Raw genomic sequence first — 27247 nt, forward strand, 5'->3', positions numbered from 1 at the left:
CTCACGATGCCGTATGTAAGAGTCTAATAGGTTATTAAAGAATAAAGTAAATACTTTCATTGTCATATTAGTTACAGAAGTCCGATAAATTCCCACAATCATTAATTGATGTAACTAAAGTTAATGTTACGGCATTCCCTTTAGATTTTCCGAGTCATAGACACAAAGCTATTATTACGTATTATTTTCGCGTTTTTTATGTCACTATTTTTTATTTCAGACTTTTCGATTAGTTTACAGTTTTGGTGATAACGAACGACTTAGGTTTTCTTCATCTATATTTTAGTCACAACTTTAATATAAGAAAGATGCTTCCTCTAGTAATGTTTCTTAATGGATCGTGTAAGTTTTTTTTTATTGCTTAGATGTTTGGATGAGCTCACAGCACACCTTGAGATATAAATTCTAAGGTCTTAGTATAGTTACAACGGCTGCCCCACCCTTTAAACCGAAAGGCGTTACTGCTTCACGGCAGAAATAGGCGGAATGGTGGTACTTAACCGTGCGGACTCACAAGAGGTCCTACCATCAGTTATTACGCAAATTATTATTTTGCGGGTTTGATTTTTATTACACGATGCTATTCCTTCACCGTGGAAATCAATCGTGAACATTTGTTGAGTACATATTTCATTAGAAAAATTGGTACCCGCCTGCGGGATTCGAACACCGGTGCATCGCTTCAACACGAATGCACCGGACGTCTTATCCTTTAGGCCACGACGACTTCAGAATTGATCTCAGATTTGAGTATATAGATACAATTACTCAGTGCTAATTGCCGACTTGAGTATATGGATACACTTACTGAGTACTAATTGCACAGGGATTTGATTTGAGTACACCCCACAGCATTGCCGTCTTCTTATTAGACCTAAGGTCTCCAAAGGGGAGGCCGGATTGACATTGTAATTGATTCGATCATCTGTCCACGAAACAAATTACAAAATAAAAGTAAAGATTTCCACGGCGAAGGAATAAAATGGTTTGGTGAAGGCAACATTTACACTTTAGGCCAAAATGAAACTCCACCACCGGTTTCAAAATCTTAAGAAAAATCCATGAGTATTTCGTAAAATAGTTAGCTAACTCTAATAATGGAAGTAAATGGAAGAGTTGAACAGCTTGAAGTATTTAAAAGTAATGGTGACGTCAATATTTGCTGTATTTATTTATCCAACTTAACGCACAAGAGTACAGTGGCTGACTTAATGCCTAAGGAATTCTCTACTAGTAAACTGAGCGTGGAGTAGAGTCCTATGCATTTCTTTTCGAAAAAAAAAAACAAATAAAAATAAAGATAAAATTAAGAAAAAGTTTTAAATAAATTTCGTGTACAGAGAGCAGAATGTGAATCGAAATATATTTTATCTGAATATCATAGATTTCCCGTGTATGCAGCTAAAAGCTTTTTTGAACTTCGTTAAGTTATAAATTAAAAATGATTGCATTACGTTTTCGCGTGATATGAAACGCAAATAAATATAGCATTTTCAGAGCCTCTATCTCTAGTAATTGCTAAAATTCTGTTGCGTTTCGAGTTTTGATCAATCCATGAAAAACAAAGAAAAACGCGTTTTTTTTTCCATTTTAAGTACAAATTATTCGAATAATAACAAATACTATAATATTGTTACTACACATTAGTAGATAAAATATTAAGAAGATCATAAGAGTTTTTACGACTTTTGAAAACATAAATAAATAAAAATCAAAATCTAAATAAGCCTTACCGTTCTCGCAATATTCAAAGCACGTGCAACAAATCAACATGATTTAATTGTTTTTGATCACATTTTCTTCAAAATATTGTTACGCGCTCATTTTAACAGCGAATCTCAAATTTCCTTTCATCAAGTTTTGGTTACCAATTAAATTTGTATTAGGATTCTAATAAACATCGCGTCTAGTAGAATTCTCGTAGCGCTACGCGTAGAAGCGCACCGTACAACCGCTACGAGCGCTACGAAGTGACTGAGAGCGAGTAGCTACGACGGAATACGGCGTAAATATCAGAATAATATCCAGTATGATTAAATTTATCCTCTGAAGATTTGCACGGCTTTTTCTCACTCAGTCCTTGTTTATATTCTGTAATTTAAAATGATTTATCAAACTGGTAGTTTTATAGTTTCATTTTTGTTTCATTTGGTGTTGTGTGAAGTGTGCTGGCTACATGGTTTTACTGGTGGTAGAGCGTCTGATGAGCCGGATCTTGTAGGTACTACCACTCTGACTATTTTCTGTTGCGAAACAGTAATGCGTTTTAAATCGAAGGATAGGTTAGCCGTTGTGCCACATACCTGAGACTTGTTTGTATATTGTTTTAAGGTGGGCGGCGACATTTACCTATGGGTTCCAGCAACAACTTAACATCAGGTGGGCTGTGAGATCGTTCACATGTTGAACTAATAAAAAGTGATCATGAGTATGATTAACGTGGTGCAAGACACTGGTGATTAGTAATATATTTGAAAGGAAAGTTCTTCAAGAAACTATGAGTAGAAATCAGGGCACTTGACAACATGACATAATTACAGTTTCTTTATTTTTCTTTTTCGGGAGCTAACCATAGCGATTACCATCGCTCGTGATGGCCGCGTAGATTAGACGCTACCGTTGAAGCTGTTTCGATGTATTGCGGGAGATATAGACAGAATAACCTAATCGTGTGGCTTAAAGATACCCAAATACATCATTATTTTAATGATTCTGAAATTCGTTCGTGAACCGTATTATATACAATATTTTCTCAACAACTACGTCACGATTAGGTTACGATGATTTCGATAATACTATGATACATATACATCTATCTATATATTAATACGTATACTCTCTGTTTATATATAATAAATATACTCTTTGTGTATTGTCAATTGTCAAACTTTTGTTAGTGTTTAAAGTCTGTGGTCAAATGATAAAGTTTTTTTTTTTTTTTTTTTTTTTTCCCTACCTATGCTGATAGCCTTGAGAGGCTATTTCAGCTTCACCCTAACGTTAGTAGGTGAGCTCGCGGGGCTCAACCGGAGAGTTGCTAACACTGACCCTAGCAAGAGCAGTGCTTCGCAGAATCTACCACCGGATCGGAAACGCGACCCACTGAGAAGATCCGGCGAGAAACTCAGTGGGCTGTGTCTATGGGTTAGTTCGCTCGTCGAGCCCTTCGTCGCAAGCGACGGGTTCGACGAAGACGGTGACCGGTGCTTGTGGTGCCTAAAAGCACCGTTAATGGATCAGGAGGATCCGTAATGACGTGCTTTGGGCGACGTCGACGGTTTACCATTCGGTCTACTGGGTCGGGTATGTAATTTCCAGCGGCTACGATGAGAGGGTTCTCATGTCGTGCCGCCTTCTCAAAATGGCGCAGCGATGCCGACTGTAGATACTTACTAAAAGAGTCGAGCTCCAGGTCGTCGTGGAGATCCACATTCCTAAGGAACCAAGGCGCTCCGACGGCTATCCTGCAGAATCGTGATTGAATAACCTGAAGGGATTTCAAGTGGGTGCGGGCTGCGTGAGCGAACACTACGCTTGCATACGTCATGACGGGGCGTATACAAGTTTTGTAGAGAGTTACCTTATTACGGAGGGACAGTTTGCTTCGACTACAAAGCATTGGATAGAGTCGTCCTAGAATAAACGCGGCGCGGTCGCGTACCGTTTTTATATGGGGACGGAATGTCATCCCTCTGTCGAGGGTGACGCCTAGATATTTGACCTTCGAGACCCACGGTATAGGCTGGCCAAAGAGAGTGATGGGACTAACGGCGGAGGTGTTTGCGCGCCTACTACGGAGTGGGATGCTCGAAGTGATGTTCGGAGGGCGACCCCTTTTGAAGAGCACCGCTGCGCTTTTCGTGGGGTTGATGTCTATTCGCCACTTCCGGAACCACTGTCCCATGGTGGCTACTGCGATCTGGAGTCGCCGATGAAGCAGCGACATCTTCCTACACGAGTAGTAGATAGCCGTGTCATCGGCGAAGAGCGCTAGATGGGTCTCCGGAGACCGGGGTATATCATTGATATACAAACTAAATAATAACGGGGAGAGCGCGGAGCCTTGCGGGACTCCGGCGGTCAGTTGACGGGGACGAGAACGAGTTCCCTCTACTCGACATCAAAACGAACGGTTCGACAAGAAGTCTCGTATGATGAGCACGAGTCTGTCTGGCACTCCCATGTTGTACAGTTTATAAATTAAACCGTTGTGCCAGACTTTGTCGAACGCCTTCGCGATGTCGAAGAAGAGGGCGCCGGTCGGGATTTGTTTACGCCTATTTAGTCCTAGCAGAATGTGCTCCGTGAGGCGGTGCACTTGTTGTACGCACGAGTGTTTAGAGCGGAATCCGAACTGTTCGTCTATGAGAATTTTGTTCGCGGTAACAAAATCCCAGAGGCGTTTCCTAAGGAGCCGTTCGTAAATTTTTCCTATCGTCGAGAGGAGACTAATCGGACGGTAACTAGAAGTTTCGTTTGTCGGTTTGCCCGGCTTATGTATACCGATAACGTCCGCTTCTTTCCACACCGCGGGAAAGATGCAGTGCGTCATAGCGGCATTTAAAATTGTAGCCAACATTGCTATCAGTTGGACTGGCAAGAGTTTTAGCGCGCGGTTGTGGATGCCGTCGGAGCTGGGTGCCTTCCTAGGTTGGAGGTTGTGGATCGCGTCTCTAACTTCGTCAGTGGTAATGGGGGGTAACGCGTCCGAGGGCGGCAGGGAAGCTCTGCGCTCGACCTCCCTGTCGACTAACTCGGTGTGTTCGGGGTCCGCGTGCTGAGTGCTGGTGGTGCACTGCTCTTGCAGTGCATCGGCCAGCAGCTCAGCCTTGTCATCGTCATCGAATGCCGGTGGTTGGCCTGAAGGGCGTATGAGGGGAGGCATAGTAGCGGTAGTTTCGGATTTGAGAGTCCTAGCTAGTCGCCAGTATGCTTGGTGGGAGGGCGCGAGTTGTTCTAGATAACTATGCCAATTATCGTTACGCGCGTCGCTTAAGCGGGAGTGGACTTCGCGTTGTAGACGACGCATCTGAATCCGGTTTGAATGCGTGGGAAGACGATCGTAGGCCCGGATTGCCGCGTTCCTAACTCTTAAGAGATTCCTAAGATCGGGGGACAGTCTGATGCGGTGGAAGCTGTCCTCCACATCGACTTCTTTTGAAGATCTAATGATCGCGGAAGAGATGTGATCGGTAATGATGTTTATGGATTCGACGGTGTCCTCGGGGGATGGATTCAAATCCGGGCCGCAAGGGAGGATTGGCGGAGCGGCGTCGGCTAGGCACGTGCTCAGCTTATTCCAGTCCACCATGGTCCTCGTAACAGTGACTGGGTTGTGAGGGCGACCGAGCTGCATAACGACAGGTCGGTGGTCTGAGTCGAGCTCTGACATTGCTTCGATGGAATGCAAGCGCAGAGTTACGTTCCTAAGCAATGCCAGGTCTATAGTGCTCGGACGGAGCGCGATGTTATACGGATAACATGTTGGAGTTGGGGGACCGACTATTTCAAAGGTGTGTTCGTCTATAAACGCGTCGAGACGCCTACCGTTAACGTTTGTACGATGGCAGTTCCACCTAGTGTGGTGGCAATTTAAATCGCCTGCCAGGATGACAGAGTCTCCCATGCCGAACAGTGACTCGATGTCACTGCTCAGAAGGGGCTTGTCCGGGGGGAGATAAACGGATGCGATGACGATCGGCTGGTGTCCCGTCAGCGAGATACGGCACACTGACGCCTCGATATGTGAGAGCGAGGGAGTATCGAGAGGGACAACGATGATAAAGATGAATATTGTTTATATATATATTAATACGTGAAGCAAAAACTTTGTACCCCTTTTTACGAAAGTTGTGCGGACGGAGGAGTATGAAATTTTCCACACTTATAGAGAATATAGAGAAGCAGTGCAGAATGGTAATATTTTTTTAAATTATGCATAAAAAACATGTACATGAAATCAATAAAAAAAATATTACACATACTACCATGTATTTGACACACACGCATGCATACTGTTTGTTTTTTCTCAAATTTTTTTATTGATTATACTCTGTGGTCAAACTGAGAATAAATTAAATATTGTTTTAAATTTTGTTAATTTTTGTCTAAAGTAGATCTTGGCGAAATCTGTGATATAAAAGTATTATAATATATATAAGTACATAGTCTTTAACAATAGAATCATAATAGTGTCCAAACTTATAATTTCAATTAATTATAGTCGAATTTCTGCTACCGGGCGACCACTAGTTTTAATAAATATATACTAAGTTTCACAAATATTGCTTTCTTATCTATTGGTATGGTGTTCATTGTCTACGCGTAACTAACATCCTTCATACGATCAAGTAAGGCATTAATTAGCTCAACTGCAGATGGAAACCGTTTCTTTGTTGAAGACTTGAAATGTCGGTCGTTACGATTTTATTTTCTCCTTTTACGAAGAATTTAATAGTTTTACGCTGCAACAGTGTCGGCAATCGTAAAATCCAAATCGCGAATTGCACGATCCGGCGACAACGGTTTTTATTATGAAGTTTTGTGGTGGTGTAATGCGATTATATTGCATTTTTTTTATTGCTTAGATGGTTAGATGAGCTCACAGCCCACCTGGTGTCAAGTGGTTACTGGAGCCCATAGACATAAACAACGTAAATGCGCCACCCACCTTGAGATATAAGTTCTAAGGTCTCAAGTATAGTTACAACGGCTGTCCCACCCTTCAAACCGAAACGCATTACTGTTTCATGACAGAAATAGGCAGGGTGGTGGTACCCACCCGCTCGGACTCACAAGAGGTCCTACCACCCGTAAATAGCATTTGGTAGGAAGCCATTGTTCAATTTGAAAGTGGTTCGGTAACTTGAGTATACACCCAACAACAAACCCAACAAATAATTGTTGGTAGAGTATCGCTATCAGTGACCCACTACCATTCTTAATTTCGAAAAACAATTGTTGATTTCTGTTTGAAGGACAGTCGAGTAGGAAAATATAATGGACATTGACCATTTAATGTTCTTTGATTGAAAAATAATTTCGAGGAATAGATTGGCGCACTATAAAAAGTTGAAAAACTATTCTTTATAATAGCCCAAAGGTGTTTTCATATATATTTTACCTGCTTAGTTCGTAGATAAAATCGAAATTATTTAAAAAGTGAACAGGTGACAATTGACATTGATAGAAGGATTAAAAAAAATTTAGGGTACTACTCCGGGTTGTTGATGCTACTAATGATGTCAATACCACTCACCATCAGGTGGGCCGTATGCTCGTCTGCCTACAAGGGCAATAAAAAAAATAAAAATAAAAACTTTAAAAAGCGACGCCTTGAATTCATGAAAAAAAGTTACTTAAATCTATTTTACGAAAACGATTTTTTTACAAAAATTGTGAGTTTAAATGTGAGCTTGAAAAGAAAAAGACAAAAGAAAACCCAATAGGTCTAATGTTTCAGACGGGTCTGGACTAATGAAAAAAACGGACAGGGAAGTAGTGGAAATAAAATAAAAGTTTTTTATTTTTATTTATTGCCCATGTAGGCAGACGAGCATACAACCCACCTGAAAGTGGGTGGTTACCGTCGCCCATGGACTTCAGCATTGCCAGGGGCAGGGCCAAGTCGCTGCCTACCGTTAAATACTCTCCACAAGCCTCGTTTGAAGAAGGATATGTCATAGCGCTCGGGAAACACCGAAACACCGTAGAGAGGAGCTCATTCCAAAGGCAGATGGTACGTGGCAAAAAAGATCTCTGGAAGCGCACTGTGGATGAACGCAGTGGCTCCAGGTATTATGGATGAACTCACGTTGTGATTTTTAATCAACATATTACCAGTCCAGTGGCCACTTGTTCTAAAAATATCTGCTCTCTGTTTAATGATCAAGTACTCTGCCCACTTTGTCATTAAATGATAAAGCTTGTAATTAGTTTCGAATGAATGTTCGCAGCCGTACTCGGAAAAGCTAGGCCCCTAATCTAAATTAAACTGGAATCTAAAACTTTGCAGGGCTTCTGCATTTGGCTGACAAGGGCAGACCGCACCTTCGCTCAGCTTTAATATTCAATTTCCTGACGTTAAACCCTCTACGACTTCACATAGTGAAAACTCGCTCGCCAAGTATTGACAGCGAGTCGCCCGAGATCTAATTCAACAAGTTTTAATTGATTCCCATTAAGCGTTCAGCCTGAGTTTGCCCTTAATTAACTGTCTTAGGTAGAATATAACTTGTCTCTGGTAATGAGGATCCGTGTATGGTCAGAGCTGTCAGAGCTTCTAAAGTTCAAGGTACTAGTTAGTGGCTTTAAGGAGGCATTTCATTAGAAAATAAAATGTATGTATATCGTTAAGCTAGACGCTTTATTTAGTGAAATCATTTTCATGTTAGCATATTTCTCTGACCACTTCAATATCCGGGAACTGCTTGTCATTTATAGTGCATATTTTACTTCGTATTTCGCGAATTGTGGACATAATAAAAACAATCATTATGATTTAACCTCACGTTTTTTTTGTCATAACATTTTTTTTATTAGAATAGAATATAGAATTTACAGCATAGTAATTTTTTTATTGTTTTTATCTTGCGCCGGTACTCAAATCTCGAATTAGAAAAATAGATATTGCCGTTATGGATGCTATACCATATTCTCGTCTGACCACTCAAATGTACCACAAACACTAGAAGATATCGCATCATCGGAAAATGTTACACCGGTAGTATTCGCAAAATATAAAGATCGACAAATCACACATCAAAGTCTAAGTAAAGTCTGGCTTAAAGGTACGAGTGCACCGGGCGCTTTATCCTTTAGGCCATGGCGACTTTAACGACAGACTTTTTGGCGGGAACGCGAGGAGTGAAGTTATGTGATTTGTTTTATTTTGTCTATTTAGTGTTTCTTCAGGTTTAAATGTGTAACAACGCTGGTATATTAAGTGTGTAATATCTGTGACAGTGCACAAATGTGGGAAAATGAGACAAAGCCGCTGGACGTAACTTCTCGGGATCCCTCAAAAAGTCCACTGAAAAAATCTCAGTAAATGACCACCATTTTAGTGAGATTATATTTCATATTATATATCATATTCTCATCTCATTTCATTTCGTTTTCATTTCATTTCATTTCATGCCATGTTTCATATTAATCAACTTCACTTCATTTAATTTTCATAATATCATTTTTCATATAAAAAGGTTTCATTAAAATTAAAATAATACTTGACCTAAAGGTCTTAGGTACCAGGTCATAAAATCCCTTTAAAAAAAAAACTTTAACGATAAGACCGTGTCGATTCTATTGATATTTCACCTGGAACTTCGAGAGATTTTTTTGAATTTGTACCGAATATAAATAAAGTAATAACAGCTTTGAACGCATGGCTTACTGACAGAACCGCTATTAGTGATATAAAAAATCAATGAAAAGAAAAACAATTGTTCATGTAGCATGTTTTTTTTTTTTTTGTAAAAAGGACGTATCACACCTAAATGGCCATTACATCTTGCACATAAATAATTATGTAATATGACAGTATTTATTAAACTATAATAACTCAAATCTTAAAATTAAACAGCATCCTGTATCTCTGTGCAGTACAAGAAAGGTAATAACTATAGAAATGGTTTAACTAAATCAGACTAATAGAACATAAATCAGCGAATTTTGGAATTCTTCTCTGTGTGCCTGTTTTCTTGTTCGCATATATCTCCCGAGCTACAGAATGGATTTTCATGTAGACGCCACAAGTGGAGAGAAATTAATTTGCAACATGACGAGGCTTTATTATTATTTTTCTAGATTTCCCCTTTCTCAGCCCAGTCTGTCGACAGAGCCGGCAGAACTGTATATACGGGCTTTTGGCCAAGTAACATACAGTAGCTATGAGTTATTAGGCTAGTTTTTATTACGTGTAGTATTCTTCAAGCTGCAGGAACTTTCTCACTATTCTGCATGTATTTAGTATAGCTGCTTTTTGTAGTATTTTATTATTTAATTTTTATTTTATTATTATTATAATTTTTATTTTTATTGCTTGGATGGGTGGACGAGCTCACAGCCCACCTGGTGTTAAGTGGTTACTGGAGCCCATAGACATCTACAATGCAAATGCGCCACCCACCTTGAGATATAAGTTCTAAATCTCAGTATAGTTACCACGGCTACCCCACCTTTCAAACCGAAACGCAATGCTGCTTCACGGCAGAAATAGGCGGAGTGGTGGTACATACCCGTGCGGACTCACAAGAGGTCCTACCACCAGTGATTACGCAAATAAAAATTTTTCGGGTTTGATTTTTATTACACGATATTATTCCTTCACCGTGGAAGTCAATCGTGAACATTTGTTAAGTACGTATTTCATTAGAAAAATTGGTATCCGCCTGCGGGATTCGAACACCGGTGCATCGCTATATACGAATGCACCGGACGTCTTATCCTATAGGTCACGACGACTTTAAATTTATTTGATTGTAGTTGATTGAAGTTATTGTTATCTAAGTATTTTTGGAATCAATTATAAGCCTATTAGGAATCGACTATAATTTATTTTTGAACAGATGCTTGTTGATTCCTTCGAAGTATATTGGCAAATATTGGTCCCAGTCTATGGTGGAAGGGTCGCAGCGGAAGACGGCGCGGTCTGAATCGCTCAGTCTCGCACTAAGCACACGGGCTCGCTCGCAACGAAGCAACCACGACTGAGACGTGAAGAATTCCAGTTGATCACGACTTCTCACAACTAGATTATGTTGCTTGACGAATCTGCAACATATCAGAAGGCTACATTTTATCATGCCGATGATATTTTTACTGGTGGTAGGATCTCTTGTGTGTCCACGCGGGTAGATACCAACTACCGCCCCGCCTATTTCTGCCGTGAAGCAGTAATGCGTTTCGGTCTGAAGGGTAGGGCCGCCGTTGTAACTATACTGAGATCTTAGAACTTATATCTCAAGATGGGGCGCATTTACGTTGTAGATGTCTATGGGCTCCAGTAACCACTTAACATCAGGTGGGCTGTGAGCTCGTCCACCCAACTAAGCAATAAAAAAAAGGGGTAACGCCATCTGCATCAAATAGCAGAAATAAATATCAAAATAACTAGTACTATCGGGAACGCTCGGGAAGTGTAACGCCATCTATTGTCAAATAGAGCAAAACGTATGTCGAGACGACCAGTGCTATCAGAAATGTTATTGATAAAATTGTAAACTGGTCGTGTCGATTACATAAGCGTTGCAGAGATGACCCCGGTTCTACTCGAAATAGAACAGCGAACGGATCATCTCAAGCGAAATGGAAGAAGTGAATTGCGATTTGTAATGTGTACCTTAGGTATTTTAAGTGTTAAATAGAGTTTTTACTTTCGTGAAAGTTTTATTTATCCTTAGCTATAGCGCATCGGACAAACGCATCAATCCTGGAAGAACTAGGCGTCTCCTCAAGACTCTCCACTGTTTGCCTACGTAGGATTTTAGAGTTTTTCGGTTACGTTGCGAGGAAAAAGGGTGACGATCTCGAAAGACTTCTCATCACCGGCAAAGTGGAAGGAAAAATACCTAGGGGGCGTAGTCCCATGCGCTGGTCCGATCAGATTAAGACCACTTTGGAAGCCAGCATCAATGTCGCTATCCACTGCGCGGAGGACAGGAGTGATTGGAAGAACATAGTCCTAACAAATGTGCTCCGTAAAGGTCATGATCCACAGCACTGAGGAATACGGCGCACGGAGGGGAGCCCTAGCGCATAACATTATATTAGCTGGGATCAATTGATGAAACGTTCGTAACAAGGTGACAGTGTGAAACGGACGAATTAGATTAGTAGTGTTAATAAATCTTGTGAAAACTAACTTGGCTTCTTTTCTCTGGGTTTTCATCCATAAGTCAGCTAGGAAAGCCGGCGTGGTCTGCATGAGAAACGTGACCAGTTTGATTAATGGCTTCTGCTTAGTCAATAAAGTCGTAGCTGCGAAGGGTGCGGCATTACCTACGTAAATTTTTGTATATTAAATTTTGCAATCCATTTACAAATTTATTTGGTTCATTTTTTTTATGATTGAAGTATACTGGTGGCCCGGAGGCCTTTCCAGTTTCACCAGGACAGGTGGGCGAGCAAAGGCTCAGCCAGAAGGGGTGAGATTTGCTAACAGCTGCCCGAGCGCCTCCGAAGGAGACCTAACAGCTCAAGAGCAGCTGCTTCGCGAATGAATCTACTACCGGTTCGGAATCGTGACCCGCTGAGAAGATCCGGCGATAAACTCAGCGAGCTGATTCATGGGTTAGGTTGCACGTCGAACTCTTTGTCAAGTTCGACGAGTACGGATACCGGGGTCCCTAAGCCTGCTCCCAGTGTTAGAGCTGAAGGCGTCTAATGCAAAGGTTACTGGATTGATGGATCCGTAAGGACGTGTCTAGGGCGTCGACGGTGACTGGCTCCTGCGTGATCAGGATTCCGGGAGTAGTCAGCGGCGGCAACGATACGGCGATTATCATGACGCATAGCTTATCGAAGTACCGTTCCGACGCTGACTTCATGTATTTCTGGATTGATTCGAGGCCCAGGTCGTCGTGTAGGTCAACGTTCCTCACGAACCACGGAGTTCCGACGGCTAACCTGCAAAAGCAGGATTGTAGAGATTGGAGGGTGTCTATGTGTTTGCGGGCCGCGTGAGCGAAAACCATACTCGCGTAAGTCATGACCGGCCTTATGCTAGTTTTGTAAAGTGTCACCTTGTTCCGAAGGGACATTTTACTCCGCTTACAGATCATAGGATAAAGACGGCCGAGAATAAATGCGGCGCGGTCGCGGACTGAAGGTGTTATATGTATGACCTAAAACGCTACGCAGCAAATACTTCATCACTAACACCATTTTAATATGCTTTTATTAGCTTGGTATGTATCTACTGGTAGTATGACTTTCTTGTGAGTCCGCGCGGGTAGGTACCACCACCCTGCCTATTTCTGCGGTGAAGCAGTAATGCGTTTCGGTTTGAAGGGTAGGGCAGCCGTTGTAACTATACTTGAGACTTTAGAACTTATGTCTCAAGATGGGTGGCGCATTTATGTTATAGACGGCTATGGGCTCCAGTAACCACTTAGCACCTGGTGGGCTGTGAGCTCGTCCACCTATCTAAGCAATAAAAAAAAGTATTTGTTTGAATATAAGAGAATATTGAGCGTCATTTTCAATACTTCCGATTAACTTGAAAATTTTGAATAATCTTAAAATTTCGCTGTAATTTCTCCACCGGTATCAACAAAATAAATAAATAAGTTAAAATTCATTGGTTACTTTGATTTCCACTCGGGATATCTCCACTGAGAAAACCAACTTCCACAAGTAAAAGCCTTTTAACCAAATTTTTTATCACATTTGGTTCACTATTATTGTGTAAGCAATTACAATACTTTGAGTACAACAATTACAAGACTTCAAATTCGTTTATATGTGCGTACTACCTTAATATTTGATATAGCTTAGCGATTCATTTATAATATATTATCCTGTAAAACGCAAAATATTATTAACAATCTTAGGTACTTACGCGTTGGATTTTTTGATGCGAATTCGGCGAGCTTTATAAATATTCTTCGGATTGAAATGGGATTAAGATCGCTGGTTGTGACGTGATACACTGTGACCTCTTTGGTACTGAAATACACAGTTCCGTACGATGAATTTGGGTATCATCAGCCAATGTTAGCTCGCTTCTGATAGGAAAACGTACTATGGGTTACGTTCTGGCATGGTGGAACAACAGCGACTTGCAGGAAGCCAGCTTTTTTAAATTTATCTATACTAATATTATAAAGCTGAAGAATTTGTTTGTTTGTTTGAACACGCTAATCTCAGAAACTACTGGTCCAATTTTAAAAATTCTTTCAGTGTTAGATAGCCCATTTATTGAGCAATGCTATAGGCTATATAACATCACGGTAAGATCAATACAAGTGAAACACCAATTAAGAATGTTTCAAAATAAGGGTTTAAATAGCTCCTTAACATTCTACAATTCAAAAATATTTTCACTCTCTACGTAAATTTAGTGGGGAGTAAAATGTAGCGTTATGCTAAGGTAACTATTCCACGCAGACGGAGTCGCGGGCAAAAGTTAGTCTACCTATATGTCTGTACTCTCGATGAGCTATTTTGGCTTAATCTTGACTTGAGTTGAAGGAACAGAGATTGGCTAAAGGAGAGCTATTTGCCACTCGTTATTACCGATATGAAATTTTGGCATTGAATTTTTGTATTCTAATATTTTCGTAATTATATAAAAGATAATATTTTATTTATATCATATTATTAAGTCAATCCAAATGTTTTATTTTGTGTCTGGCATAAATTGTATGTATCGCAAGCGTGGTAGCGTTTAAGGCTTAGCCTCCGCAATATTGACAGTCATACCTACTCCTTTTTTTTTTTTTTTTTATATCTCTTAGATGGGTGGACGAGCTCACAGCCCACCTGATGTTAAGTGGTTACTGGAGCCCATAGACATCCACAACGTAAATGCGCCATCCACCTTGAGATACAAGTTCTAAGGTCTCAAGTATAGTAACGACGGCTGCCCCGCCCTTCAAGCTGAAACGCATTACTGCTTCACGGCAGAAATAGGCAGGGTGGTGGTACCCACCCGCGCGGACTCACAAGAGGTCCTACCACCAGTAAAAAACTACTGATGGTAGGACGTCTTGTGAGTCTGCACGGGTAGGCACCATCGCCTTCCTATTTCTGCCGTGAAGCAGTAATGACTTTCGGTTTGAAAGGTGGGGCAGCCGTTGTACTGTAAAAACTGAGACCTTAGAACCCATATCTCAAAGTAGGTGGATTCTTTTACGTTGTAGATGTCTACGGGCTCCGGTAACTATTTAACACCAGGCGGGTCGCTTGTCCACCCATCTAGGGAATCATTAAAAAAATAGAAACTTACGGCTTATATTTGGCAATCGCTACTAATGTGAGGTTGACAACATAGTCTAAAGGTATCAGATCAATATTCTCCTCGCCTGTGCTGTACATTATGTAGTTCCATCCCTTCAAAGCAAACGCTGCCATAGCAGTTGCACCACTCCAACTATCTACGAACCCTCGCACTGGCTCTTCAGCACACGCTGTAACTGCAGAAGTAAAGTTTATAAAAAACCCGAAATGCATACTGCTGAGATAATTATTTTATGTTCTTAATAGGAAAGGCAGTTGAAGCTGCGTTATTAAACAGTGTTTGGGGAAGGCTTAACGACGAAAGGGAAGATCTTCCACCGAGCGGGTGATATTTGCTCGGTAGACCGACGGTCCAAATGTTGTTATTCGGAACTTGTATATATGCGCTTTATCTTGAAAATGTCGTAAGCGAGATTCAGGCATCTGTCAATTATCTTGCGTTGTATGATGGCTACCCGCCACATCACTCCCCTCCGAGACTGGAGGTCGTGTCATATTTAGTTATCGTTGTCCGTGCTGAGATTAGCTTGCAAGTGCCAGTGCTGCTCGAAGTTTGCGGTGAGTCGAAACTGAGCTTAAATGCTGCGTGATTGTCGCCAGTGCTGCTTGAAGTCTGCGGTGAGTCGAGACTGAGCTTGAATGCTGCGCGATGAGGCAGTGTAGGTACGTGCCGTAGGGCCAGGAAGCGCGGTGAGTCGGCTGCGATGGTCCTGTTGAGGCTGCGACGCTGGCTTGCTGTGGGACGACTGTCGATGACTTGCTTTTATCTGCGTGAATACCGGGATTGTGGTAGCCGAAGTTCTTGATGCGCTGATGATGAATCAGAAGGTTGCGATTGTTCCGTCACAGGTCACCAGTTTGGGGAGCTTAACGACAAAGGGAAGATCTTCCACCGAGCGGATGATATTGCTCGGTAGACCGACGGTCCAAATGTTGTTATTCGGAACTTGTATATATGCGCTTTATCTTGAAAATGTCGTAAGCGAGATTCAGGCATCTGTCAATTATCTTGCGTTGTATGATGGCTACCCGCCACAAGTGGGTGATATTGTCATTAGATTAGAAATTAGATGCATTAGAAATGTGGTGCTGGAGAAGGATGCTCCGTATATCTTGGACTGAGCATCGCAGCAACGCCTCGATCCTAAAAGAACTAAGTATATCTCACAGGTTGTCGTCAACAGTGCAATCCAGGATTCTTCGATACTTTGGACACGTCTCGCGACGGCCAGCAGAGTCTATCGAGAAACTTGTTGTTCAGGGTAGGGTCAATGGTAAGAGATCTCGTGGACGTATGCCCATGCGCTGGACTGATCAGGTGAAATACCTTACTGAAACCCCACTTAGCGAGTGCGTGCGCCGGGCCACGGTTCGCAAACTATGGAAAACATCTGTCAAGGCCTTAATAAGCAAGACCACATGACCACATGACCACAACTGCTCTACCAAAAGCAACCGACTATGATGATGATGATGATATTGTCACCAATCTGCCAAGTATCTAAGATATTGGCAGGTCAATACTTTACATTAAACCACCGTATCTTTGAGGATGTTTCAGAAGTGGCACTCGGTTTTCTATCATAGAAAGCTATTTTTGTGTTCATGATCCTGTATTGGGAAATTTGTATAGTGCTAGTCATGAATCTCATGGATTTTTAGTCGATAAGTACCCAATAATTCCTAGAGGTGTTCCTCATCAACTGTCCAAGAAGGTTGTCCCAATTTGGGTCTAAATTGGACTGCACCATTTTTCTATATAACTCAATTTTGTTGTCTCTTAATTTGTTTTTTGTATAATTCGTAATAAATTTGATCCGTGACTTTCTGAGAGCAAATCGTGTTGTCAAATTGAACCTGCTAAATTGGTTGTATCTTGTTCACGCATTCCGCGAATCTATTTTATTATTAACTCCGTATTATTTCTAGGAACAAATAAATTCAACACGTTCTGAATGAAAGTTTAAAACTTACTAATTGAAGGTCTAATGATAATCGTTGGTATTTCACCGTGTTCTTCAGCAACTAAGTTTTCTGCCAGCGCTTTTGTGTATGCATATGTGTTTGGGTGGTTACCTGGTAAAAATGATATTGTTTTTATGTATGTTTTCTTCTTCGGATTATGAGAATATTCGGTTGATTTTTTTGTTGTCTTGGCCCATTATAGAATTTTTTGTCTGAAATTTTAATTTCTGATTCAAAAGACACTGTATAGACCAGTGTCGATAATTTTTAAAACCAAAAAAAATAATATTAGGATGAAACCCATTACAAAAGGAGGGGAATATTATAAAAATGAAAGGAAAAATAATTTACGGGCGATCTGAGGTCGGAAAGGGGTTGGGGGGAGTAGGTTTAGGGTAAAAAACGGTTTTTCTCGATTTCCGGCGAAACTAAAAGTCCTATGGAAAAAAGTCAAATGGCAAAGTTGTAGGTAATAAAAAGATCTAATACTTTTGTATTTACACTTTTTTCACATAACCTCAAAATTTAAGTGAAAAATTAAAATAACTAACTTTTGGCTGATTTTCATGTATATTTCATATATTTCAAATACCTTTTGATGTGCTAAAATTTTTCGTAGGTCACTCAGGTATATAAGTTATCTAAAAATACTTATAAATAGGCATCTACGCATATAATTTAAAGAAGATTCGACAACTTTCTCCAAACATTGTAGATGTCTTATTAAATATGAATTTTATTAACTTATTTGTTTGTTAATATAGTAGTATATTTTGATTTGCAATTTTTTTTTGTCAATGTAACTTGTAATCTTATGGTTTTCGTGTAATTAAAGTGTAAATTTTAAAATAAAAAATTGTATATAATAATTATAAAAATATATTTGAATTCGAGTTTTTTTCGATTTTTTGCATTTTATGAGAAGATTTACTATAGTAACATATAAAAGAGATTTCAACGAACAGAAAACATACCAATTTTTTGAAAAAAGCTGATATTTTGACGGGTGAATTTTCGATTGAAAATTAGGGTCCTTTTTCGATATTAATTCAAAGTAAGGTGAAAAAATAAATATTTCTAATCAAATAAATTACAGCGCATTTGGGACATAAAAAGGTAAGTTTTCAGCAAATTTCGTGAAAAAAGATTTTTTTTTGAAAAAGAAAAATAAAAAACCAAAAACTTGGTTTTTTTATTTTTTACATAAATTTTGAGGTTATGTGAAAAAAGTTTTAGATTTTTTTATTACCTACAACTTTGCCATTTGACTTTTTTCCATAGGACTTTTAGTTTTGCCGGAAATCGAGAAAAACCGTTTTTTAACCTTAAACCCCCCCCCCCCATCCCCTTCCCGACCTCAGATCGCCCGTAAATTATTTTCCCTTCCATTTTTATAATATTGTCCTCCTTTTCTAATGGGTTTCATCCTACTATTATTTTCTTTCACTTTTCATTATTTTTAAAGGCTTCTACCCTGGTCTAGTAGTCGATGTAATAGAAATTTAACATTCATCTCGTAGTGAGCTATGGCAATGACGTTCTAATTTGATGTAACGATGAGTTTGTCTACCCAAAAACAGAGACTATTTTGCCTACCGCAGTAATCTTGATAGAAGAAGATACTGTAATTTGTTGGACAAATGATTTTAATTTTATACTCCATAATTTTTCACCATTCAACGGAAACATAATCAACTCGGGACCAAGCATCATTTTCAATAAAGTGCCAAACAGTACCGAAGATCTTAGATACCACAACATTAATAGTACTATGTTCTATTAATGTTGGATTCTCATCTATATTGAAATAACGTGGAGAGAGAGTCTTCCTAGCTTAAAGAGAGAGACTAGCCTTTTAGAGAGGAAAGGGTAATTGCTCCGTGGCAGGTACAGACAGCAGTTTACTGCCTCATGTTGTCTTAGGACATACCATAATGCTCCAGTTAATATTAGCGGAGTTGTTGCGAAAGATACGTACGGAAATTTGTTGGGAATTCTACTGCATCGGACGATACAAAAGTCGTTTTCGCCCGAAGAAGGGATTGGGCATTATCAGTCAGACTTTTGTGTTTGAGATGCATACTATTTATAACAATGATAAAAGAAAAACGACTTTGTTTTTTCTAAGTACATTATGATTCTTGGTAACCTTTTTAAACTCACCTATAAATTTTATCATTTCATCGTCGTCTTTACCTAATATATAATGTTCTTCAGCGAACTTCTGTATTTCGCTTATATTTAGGGACTGAGGATAAAGTTTTTCTTCTAAAATTCTTTGACTTGTGTTAGAATAAGCTGTAGACACATATACGAACATCTGGAATCAAAGTCACACTGTAGTGTCTTTTACATTAATTTTCACTCAAATTAAAGATACTCTGTACATAGAATGAAAAAAAAACTGGATAAAACAGAAATAATACTCGAAAAACAACACTTAAATAGAGACAAAGGTATCCTCGTACTTCTGTTCTGTGATTTAGCCTGCGAAAGACTGAGATTCATAAAGATTCACTTCAGCCGCGTATTGACTGCTTTTGTATATTACTCGTATTTTCCATAGAGGGGTGAACAATTTTACGGTCAACCTTTAAGTTAAGTGTTTAATAGAGATCAGAGAGATCATTAAGTTCATGCTGTCACTCACCTTGATACATAAGGTAGAAAACTCAATTGTGTTTAGCGGTGGTCCCAAATACGCAGATTGTTAGTACCTACACATCCTAGCAATACCTACCACTAGTGTACTACCACTGGAAAATAGATATTCACGATGGTGGTAGGGTGTTTTGTAAACTCGCACGGGCAGGTACCACTGCCGTGCCTATTTTCCAAGAAGTAGTAATGCGTTTCGGCTTGAAAGTTGGGGGTGTAGTAAAACTCATGTTTCAAGGTGGGTGGCAACATTTACGTTATTGATATCTACTAGGTTCGGTAACCACTTAAAACAACGTGGGCTGTGAGCTCGTCCCACCGTATAAGGGTCAGTCATCTGAAGCAGTCACAAGTATGTCAACAGATCAGTCATTTGCAATACAATTGAGATTTCAATCTCATGTCTGAAGGTCTTTAAGCTGGAATCCGGTCCGGAAATGATCTGAACGTCTTAATTCGAAACTGTTTTTAGTTTTATTTTCTTTTACAGAACTTGCTATGCTTAATGTTGTGAGACAAAAACAAATACAGCTAAAGCGCGATATATATGTAGGAACGGAATGGCCAATGTGAAGCATCAGTGAGTGAGAGAGATAGGAGAAGTCATGTTAGAAGGTAAGAAAGATGGCGAATGAATGTTTGACATATAGTTTTTTTCAAGCGAGAAGAGGAAGGAGGGTAGTTACCTCACGCAACATTGGACAGACAAAGTGGAATTCGGAAGACGGAAGACGTGTATATTTAATTTATTTTGCTATAACAAAGACTGCATTAAAATCAAGTTAAAGGTAACTATTTGTTATGGCCTAAATAGAGGTTCCCACACAAATACATTATTGAACTGGTAATGTACCAACCGCTAAGTTTTTCATTTCTTTAACGAGTTCCAACACTTTCATCGTACCTCCAACATTCGTGTTCAGAGTAAATTTTAAATGATCGTTTAGTTTGACCGAAGCGGCTGAGTGAATCACTATCGACACCTGAAAGAAAAACAACTTTAGCACGTTACCGAAGGCATCACTGATTCATAACCACAAGGATTCAAGACTCTTGTTTACTGTCTAGTTAATCAAATAGTTCTTTTCACAGTCCATCCACACAATTGAACATCAACTCCCACCGTAAGGTATACTGGGTAATGAGGGAATACAGGCAGCCCGGAGGCCTTTCCACTTTCACCAGGATAGGTGAGGCGAGCAAAGGCTCAGCCAGGAGGGGATGGGAGTTGCTAACAGCTGCCCAAGCGTTTCCAAAGAAGACCTAACGACTCAAGGGAAACAGCTTCGCGAATGAATCTATACCCTAGTTTGTTGTTCTCTGCTATTGCACAGGACGTGCTTTGAGCAATTGTTTGCCTTCGTGATTCTGTTTTCTTTTCAGCACACCTCGCTTTCGCGCGTTCTGTACCAAACATCCGGAACCGACCTTTGATGCACTCAGTGAATTTTCATTGATCGTATTGATAATATTGGATTATATATTATATAGTATTCATAATAATATTTATGCATTAATCAATAATTAATTTGGTGCTAATATGAATACTTTATTAAATAAGGACATACCTCGTTGATTAATATATTTCTTTCTTCATTCCGCAATCCTAGTTTGGGTGCGGTGATGTCACCAGAGATGGGAATGATTTTTTTGAAATATTCTGGATGTTCGTATTTTATTCGTGAAAAAATCTGAAAAACGAATCAGGTATTGGTGGTTAGACGAATTGTCGGTCAATTTGGGTGTTCCTTACCAATATCATGACGTCTCTTTCTACCATGATCCCAATATAGAATTAGACATACGATGTCACTTTATCAGCATCGTGGGAAATAAAATATGTTTGTCTACGACCAAAAACGCACCCAATCATTGCACTTGTACCGTACTGATTAATTCTATTGGATCAATAAGTTTTAAAAATACGACGGCATGAATTGACTTTCTAAATAACTAAAAAATAATTGAAAATTAAAAACAAATCACACATGACCATCTGAACCCAAAACTAGGATTTCCGGGACTATAGGAACCAGATACTGATATGTTAATTTGTATGCATATTTAGAGATCAAATACCCGGACACAGAGTGAACAAGCCGTTTTGGTAAATGAATATTTGGTCGAAATGGGAATTGAATCCGCAGCTGTCGGTCTAGCAGTGACGGACGCTAATTTTTGCGTAATCGGGTCAGTGAGTGATTGCGTTGTATGGAAAATATTAAGAATCATCTCAAAAAAAAAAAAAAAAACTCAATACTAACGGGCTGATCAAGATATTTTCTCATTCGCTCTTCAGTATTCGACCCTTTCTTGTCTCGAATTAAAATGTAAATGCTTACTATGCCCGGACACGAATACGCTAGTTTCTCAACGTACGCCTGGAAATAAATGTGTGTATAATTAAAATAGAAATAACAAATTTATCTTCAGAGATATTATGTTATTGATGGCATCGAACATAGAGTCCATCTGAAGGTTAGTGGCAAAGCCACGGTACAGATAGGCTGCTCCTTATTGTTAATTTATCAAACCTTGTTTGTCATGTCATGGACATGTCATAGAACAAAAGGAACGCCATTGTAGTTTCGATGTTTAATAGTCTTCTTGCCCTTATTCCATGTTAGGTGTCATTGGCGCAGCGCTTTTTCTTATCATGTGACATAGGTATTTGGCATATATATATATGCCTATCCGAAGTCAACCTTCCCTGAGTATATCTTCATATTATTGATTATACCTAAGTGCTTCGTATCTGGTGTAAAGTGGTTACAAGAGCCCATAGATATCAACGAATCTTCAACATGAATTCTAAGTCTGAATTTTTAAAGTACCACGGCTGCCCCCTCCTTTCTAAGGTATTACTGCTTCACAACATGCATAGGCCGGATGGTGGTAACATATTACAGACCAAATTACAGACTTTTCTCAAATTACAGACCTACATATTCGCTGGTAGCCCAAGAGACGGGTAGGTGAGCTCACGGGCTCAACCTGAAAGGATTTTGCTAACACTAGCCCTAGCAAGAGCAGTTCTGTGCAGAATCTACGACTGGATCGAAATCGCGACCCGCGAAGAAGATTCGTAAATCAGTGGGCTGTGTCTATGGGGATTATATTTTACACTTGGGCAGCATGTTCTGTGTTATAAATGTATAATGACTTAATAAACTGACTGTAGACTTGATTAAGATTTATTGCTATTTGAAATTGAAGGCTAGCACACTGACATTGTAGCGTGACAACAACTGCAAGATATTTTACAATACATATTGTGTAACTAACCAAACTGTGTAGTTGCAATGTAGTTTAATTTACGCTCTAGGTTTATAACATTGTCATCGCATCGTTAACTAATAACTATTTAATATTATCGTGAGTGATGAGCTCACCGGATAATAAAATTGACAAAGCTTTATCTTTCATGCCAAATGCTATTAATCATTTATAATACATAGTAGAATAGGGAACGCAGCGCATACAATAAAACTTCGACTGTTCCAAAATATTCTGTTATAATAATAATAAACTCGCGACCCACCCTCGCTTCGCTTCGGAAACATTAAAACACACATGAAACCAAAAAAATAAATAAAAAAATAAATAAAAAAAAGTAGCCTATGTTCATCAGGGCCAATGTCGGCTTCTAATGGAAAAATAATTTTTCAAATCGGTCCAGTAGTTTCGGAGCCTATTCGAAACAAACAAACAAACAAATCTTTCCTCTTTATAATATTAGTATAGAAAACTGATAAACACTTTTATTAGACCTTGCTCATTTTTTAACCGTCTTCGCCATCTTTCTTTCTTCTTCTATCATTTTGTTTGTCATTCTCTTTTCCCTTTCTTTCCGTTTTCTCTCACTCACATCCTAACGCTTCGTTCCAAACTCTTTTCATACGTTCCGTTCTTACCAATCCTACATATACTTAGTCTGGCCATAAATACTGTTACAATTAAAAATAAACAAAATATTACATTTGAATTTGGAATCTGTCATTTTTATATGATTGCTCATTGAGTTTTCTCATTTTGGCGCCAATACATTGTACAATATTTTGCGATATTAAAATGGAGTGGGGTGATAAAGAGAACCGAATCGCTGTGATTGCATTACACAAAGTAGGTATGGAGCCAAATGCAATTTTTAAAACTCTTCATACGCTTGGTATTAGTAAAATGTTTGTGTACCGGGCTATTAATAGATGCAATGAGATCTCCTATGTTTGTGACAGAAAAAAATCTGGCCGTCCGCGTAGTGTTCGTACGAAAAAGGTGGTCAAAGCAGTAAGGGAAAGAATTCGAAGAAATCCGGAGAATCCGAATCGGGAGATGGAGATAGCACCTAGAACCATGTCGCGTATTTTAAAAGATGACTTAGGACTTGCAGCCTATAAGAGACGTACTGGTCATTTCTTAACTGATAATTTAAAAAATAATAGGGTGGTAAAATCGAAACAACTACTGAAGCGGTACGCAAAGGGAGGTCATAGAAAAATTTTGTTTACGGATGAGAAAATTTTTACAATTGAGCAACATTTTAACAAACTAAATGACCGTATTTATGCTCAAAGCTCTAAGGAAGCTTCCCAGTTAGTCGACAGAGTGCAACGTGGGCACTATCCGTCTTCAGTGATGGTTTGGTGGGGTATTAGCTATGAAGGAGTGACTGAGCCATACTTTTGTGAAAAAGGTATCAAAACATCGGCACAAGTGTATCAAGATACCATTCTTGAGAAGGTAGTGACGCCCCTTAACAACACCATGTTCAATAATCAAGAATGGTCCTTCCAGCAAGACTCGGCGCCAGGTCATAAAGCTCGGTCTACGCAGTCTTGGTTGGAAACGAACGTTTCGGACTTCATCAGAGCTGAAGGCTGGCCGTCGTCTAGTCCCGATCTTAATCCGCTGGATTATGATTTATGGTCAGTTTTAGAGAGTACGGCTTGCTCTAAACGCCATGATAATTTGGAGTCCCTAAAACAATCCGTACGATTGGCAGTGAAAATTTTTCCCATGGAAAGAGTGCGTGCTTCTATTGATAACTGGCCTCAACGTTTAAAGGACTGTATTGTAGCCAATGGAGACCACTTCGAATAAGCTTTTAATACTTTAAATTGTTTTATATTTATGTATTAAACTAACACACTGTAAAAGTAATAAAATTAAATGCTATTTGCAATAGAATGTTTTTTTCCTTTGTCTCAGTATTTATGGCCAGACCTAAGTATAGTATAAGCATAATGCAATACTTAATAATGGTTTTTCTCTTTGTTTTTATAAATTTTTGTATCGGTATTAAATGGCTTGTTTGCATAGCCCGTATTCATCGAGATTCAGACTTGTTGTTTTGAAATTGAAATCTCATGTTTTGAAATTGAAATCCGGGCTAAGCTGAACATTGTTGGTCAGTCGCTCACCTTTCCAAGGAATCCGGTCGCTCCTGTAATAAATACGGATTTACCATCGTAAAACTCGCTCACGGTCTGATAATGTTCATCCAAAGTCCCATTGTGTGACATCTAGAAAAAAAAACTCAATTACGCATTCATGTTACATGATTTAATCATAAACGGCTATGTATGCTGAAATTAATGTTAACAATAGCCATGGTAATCGACTAAAACATATATTTTTCATATTTTTAAACATAATTATTGTACAATGATTGAAAAGAATTAATTATAAATAAATGTGTTACCACCAAATAAAACGAGATATAATTGTTAACTTTAAAAACAATAAGCCATTGTTAGAAGTTTACATAATATGTCGGTGTTTAAGCAGGTCGATAATGTAGATAGACTAAGGTGGCCTGCACATTGCTTGCATCCCCACATGTTTAGTTTTATTTAAAAAAAAATGTTTAGATTGTTTGACGAGCTCACGGCCCACCTGATATTAACCGGTCACCGGAGCCCATATACATCTACAACGTAAATGCCGCCACCTGCCTTGAGATATGAATTCTATGTTTCAGTTTATACAGTACAACGCTGCCCTACCCTTCAAACCGAAACGCATTACTGCTTCACGGCAGAAATAGGCAGGGTGGTGGTACCCACCCGTGCGGACTCACAAGACGTCCTACCACCAGTAATTACGCAAATTATAATTTTACGGTTTTTTTTAATTACATACACGATGTTATTCCTTCACCATGAAAGTAAATCGTGAGCAATTGTGAAGTACATATTTAATTGCAGAAATTGGTACCCACCTGTGGGATTCGAACACCTGTGCAATGATAGATACGAATGCACCACTAAACACATGCACTAGATTTGTCTTAGTCCGACTAAAATTGCATTCTGTCAGGATATGCGCGTAGGGGCCGTCCACCATCAGTACGTTTGGGACCAAAGAAACCAAAGGCACCGTTTACTTACTGGTAGTAGGACCTCTTGTGAGTCCGCACGGGTGGGTACCACCACCCTGCCTATGTCTGCCGTGAAGCAGTAATGCGTTTCGGTTTGAAGGATGGGGCAGCCGTTGTAGGTGTCTATGGGCTCCAGTAACCGCTTAACACCAGGTGGGCTGTGAGCTCGTCCGGCCAACTAAGCAATAAAAAAAATAGCCCTCATTACAAGAGGCGACGTAGTTCGCTCCCGTTTTCCTTGGACCGAAGATGTAATTATGAATATCATGCGGGCGTACAACGGTGCAGTAAAAGCAATCAATCTAACTATGCAGCCTATCTATTCTCTAATATGCGCCACGTCGATTCAGCCTTTGGCATGCCAGTTGGCATTGACATGAAGCCAAATGAATACGTCAAGTCCATACACTAGGTTACGTCTATAAACATGATATTCCAAAAAAATATGGCAGCTCGTGTGGCGATTCTCTTTATGGGACTAACACTTGAAATATATTATAGTGTTTGTTCATTAGAGCCAGTCACTGTGACGGACAGATATGCAGACAGACAGACAGATGCGGACAGAAATGCGCGAACCGTTTTTTTTTATATCTATTTATAAGATGGCATCAAATTAATGGTAAACAGTAACAAACTAAAGAAATTTTCTTGCAACTTTTTACTTATAAACGCGAAAAAAACTTTTTTCCCCGCTAAACAACTTTTATTATATGCCAATATTGAAAAAAAATTTATCGTTACCTTGGAGTTTGTCGCGGAATTTGAAAATAATTTTAAGCTGATCACAGTTTTTCCTTAACAAAATTTATAATCGTTTAAATCAGGCAAGTATTGCTTCGTCGCTACCTCACTGTCGTATGACAATGCATGAAAAATTTGTTACTTTATATAGAACCTTGAAAACCATTTAATAGATTAAAAAAAAACGAGTGGTCCCGCAGTAGTCGAAATTCGACTGTAATCAATTGAAATTTTATGTTTAAATATTATTACGGTTCTATTGTCAAATACTATTATCACAGATTTCGCCAAAACTACACTATACATAAATAATAATAAAGACTAGAGGTCCCGCAATAGTCGAAATTCGACTATAATTAATTGGAATTGTAAGTTGGTACACTACTATGATTGTATTTTATACTTCTATAATCACAAATTTCGCCAAGGCTACATTATAAAAAATATTAACAAAGACAAACAATATTTAATCTCAATTTGACAACAGACGTCAAGAACAAAAGTTTGACAATAAATAGTATGCATGAGTGTGTGCGTCAA

General features: G+C 39.2%; 2 protein-coding genes across 2 annotated transcripts in view; both read right to left on the reverse strand.

Annotated features, from left to right (window-relative positions):
* Positions 1-1975, reverse strand: part of GABA-B-R3 (gamma-aminobutyric acid type B receptor subunit 3) — a 138364-nt gene extending 136389 nt beyond the window's left edge. Inside the window, exon 1 of the mRNA XM_089731783.1 lies at positions 1734-1975. The gene's annotated coding sequence lies outside the window, so the exon portion shown is untranslated. The remainder of the gene's footprint in view (positions 1-1733) is intronic.
* Positions 1976-9487: 7512 nt separating this feature from the next.
* Far (fatty-acyl reductase) lies at positions 9488-26822 on the reverse strand. Its single transcript, XM_089731784.1, has 11 exons — positions 26708-26822; positions 25005-25106; positions 21849-21965; positions 21153-21275; positions 20442-20567; positions 19090-19246; positions 16936-17037; positions 14951-15137; positions 13562-13668; positions 11865-12000; positions 9488-10773 (listed from the first exon to the last, which is right to left on the reverse strand). The coding sequence occupies exons 2-11, from the start codon at positions 25104-25106 to the stop codon at positions 10548-10550; spliced, it is 1383 nt and encodes a 460-aa protein (XP_089587910.1). The 5' UTR covers positions 26708-26822; the 3' UTR covers positions 9488-10547.
* Between the last annotated feature and the right edge of the window lie 425 nt (positions 26823-27247).

Source organism: Bombyx mandarina, chromosome 12 (genome assembly GCF_030267445.1).
Source record: "Bombyx mandarina strain Sakado chromosome 12, ASM3026744v2".
NCBI lineage: Eukaryota > Metazoa > Arthropoda > Insecta > Lepidoptera > Bombycidae > Bombyx > Bombyx mandarina.